This window comes from Phaethon lepturus, unplaced genomic scaffold (assembly GCF_000687285.1).
Source record: "Phaethon lepturus isolate BGI_N335 unplaced genomic scaffold, ASM68728v1 scaffold39719, whole genome shotgun sequence".
In the NCBI taxonomy this organism is placed as follows: domain Eukaryota; kingdom Metazoa; phylum Chordata; class Aves; order Phaethontiformes; family Phaethontidae; genus Phaethon; species Phaethon lepturus.
This window is the reverse complement of record NW_010564808.1, coordinates 899-2,722: the sequence shown is the minus strand read 5'-3', so window position 1 is coordinate 2,722 and position 1,824 is coordinate 899. Positions and strand designations below refer to the sequence as shown.

Below are 1,824 nucleotides of genomic sequence, written 5' to 3'. Positions count from 1 at the left end.
TGGCTCTCTGGTGCTGCTCTGGGTTTTAGCGAGGAGGAAGAAGTCACCACCGGTGCCCCGGCAGGACCGATCCCCGGTGCTGCCCAGCTGTGCCGGGTGCTGTCCGGAGCTGTGTGGCCTTGACTCTTCAGTCCTCAAAGGTGCCTCGTCTTCTCTTTCAGACTTTCATCTTCACAGACGGGGAGGATGAGGAGCTGAAGAAGCAAGCACGTGAGTCTGCGGCCCTTGTCCCTTTGCATATGTGACCGGCCAGGTTCCCTGAGGAGCTGCCACCTGGGGAGCACGGCTGGTGTGGAGCCTGCCCCAGGAACTCCGAAAAAATGGTCAAAATGACACCAGCTAGACACTAATCTCATGAGCCCTTGCCATAGAGACCTGGGCTGAGAACAAGGCAACTTGTTTCACTGATGGTGCCTAAAGCACGCTCTGCCTGGGAGCCCCAGCTGGGGATGGTTTCCTTCCCAGTCAGCCCAGCCCATCTCCTGCATGGTGCTGCCGAGGAGCACGCTAACGGCGTGGGGTGACTTTGCACCAGTTTGTCCCTGGGGCGAGCTGGGACAGATGGGCAAGGACGTCAGGGTTTCATGGGAGCATTTCCCTGGCAGCCGCTCCCCAGGACCAGGGTCAGCTTGGTCTATTCTCCCCATGCAGATGACTCCTTTTCAGGCCGGGAAGGAATTGCCTTTGAGTCGGGCAAGCAAGTAACAGGTGACTGCTGTGGGAAAAGGCAGCGGGAATAGGGCAGGATCTTGGCTATCATGTCCTGGGCGGAGAAGCCAGCTCACGGACCCTCCCTTGCTCCCGAGGCGGCTGGTACATGGCCCTGGCACGGGCAAAGTGCTGTAGGGTGGCACCGTGCACATGGGATACGGTTCAACCCCGGTGCATCTGCTGCATCCGCATTCCTCGCTCATCCCTTCCCTTGTCTCATGTGGACCCAAAAGCCATTCCCCAAAAAATTCATCCTTTGCCCAGAATGATGTGGCACAGAGGCCACTGAGCATCAGGGACATGCATGGGGTTTCCCTGGTGCCCCTGGAATGTGCGCGGTGAAGCGTCGCCGTTCGAGCGCGCGGGGCAGTGTGGGATTCCCCCAAAGCCGGGCTTTGACCCTCGTCTCTTCCCGCAGGAAACGTCATCAACACCAACTGCTCGGCCGCCCACAGCCGCCAGGCCCTGTCCTGCAAGATGGCCGTGGAGTACGACAAGTTCATCGAGTCGGGCAGAAAGTAAGCAAAGTAAGCCGTGCCCGTGGCTGCGGGGGGAATGGCGGGGCTGTGAGGGCAGGGGACGGTGCGCGCAGAGGCCGTTGGCATTTTTGTGGCTGTATCTCAGCGTGGGGTCTGGGCAGCTGCCCCGGCCCGGCATGACACCGCTGCCGCCGCAGGTGGTTCTGCCACGTGGACGATGACAACTACGTGAACGTGCGGACGCTGGTGAAGCTGCTCTCCAGCTACCCCCACACGCAGGACATCTACATCGGGAAGCCCAGCCTGGACCGACCCATCCAGGCTACGGAGAGGATCAGCGAGAACAAGATGGTGAGAGGTTGGGGCTGGCTTAATGTGGGCCGGGGTTTGCTCCCTGGTCGGCAGGAGAAGGTCTCACTGCCGTTGCTTCCCCCGTGCGGACGCTGGTGAAGCTGCTCTCCAGCTACCCCCACACGCAGGACATCTACATCGGGAAGCCCAGCCTGGACCGACCCATCCAGGCTACGGAGAGGATCAGCGAGAACAAGATGGTGAGAGGTTGGGGCTGGCTTAATGTGGGCCGGGGTTTGCTCCCTGGTCGGCAGGAGAAGGTCTCACTGCCGTTGCTTCCCCT

At 60.8% G+C, this 1,824-nt stretch overlaps 1 protein-coding gene across 1 annotated transcript in view; it reads left to right on the top strand.

The window, feature by feature from the left end:
* Positions 1-161: 161 nt before the first annotated feature.
* Positions 162-1,824, top strand: part of LFNG (LFNG O-fucosylpeptide 3-beta-N-acetylglucosaminyltransferase) — a gene marked incomplete at its 5' end in the record, with an annotated part of 2,547 nt that continues 884 nt past the window's right edge. Inside the window, 3 exons of the mRNA XM_010294988.1 lie at positions 162-210; positions 1,130-1,229; positions 1,388-1,553. Coding sequence (XP_010293290.1) covers positions 162-210; positions 1,130-1,229; positions 1,388-1,553 — 315 coding nt within the window. The remainder of the gene's footprint in view (positions 211-1,129; positions 1,230-1,387; positions 1,554-1,824) is intronic.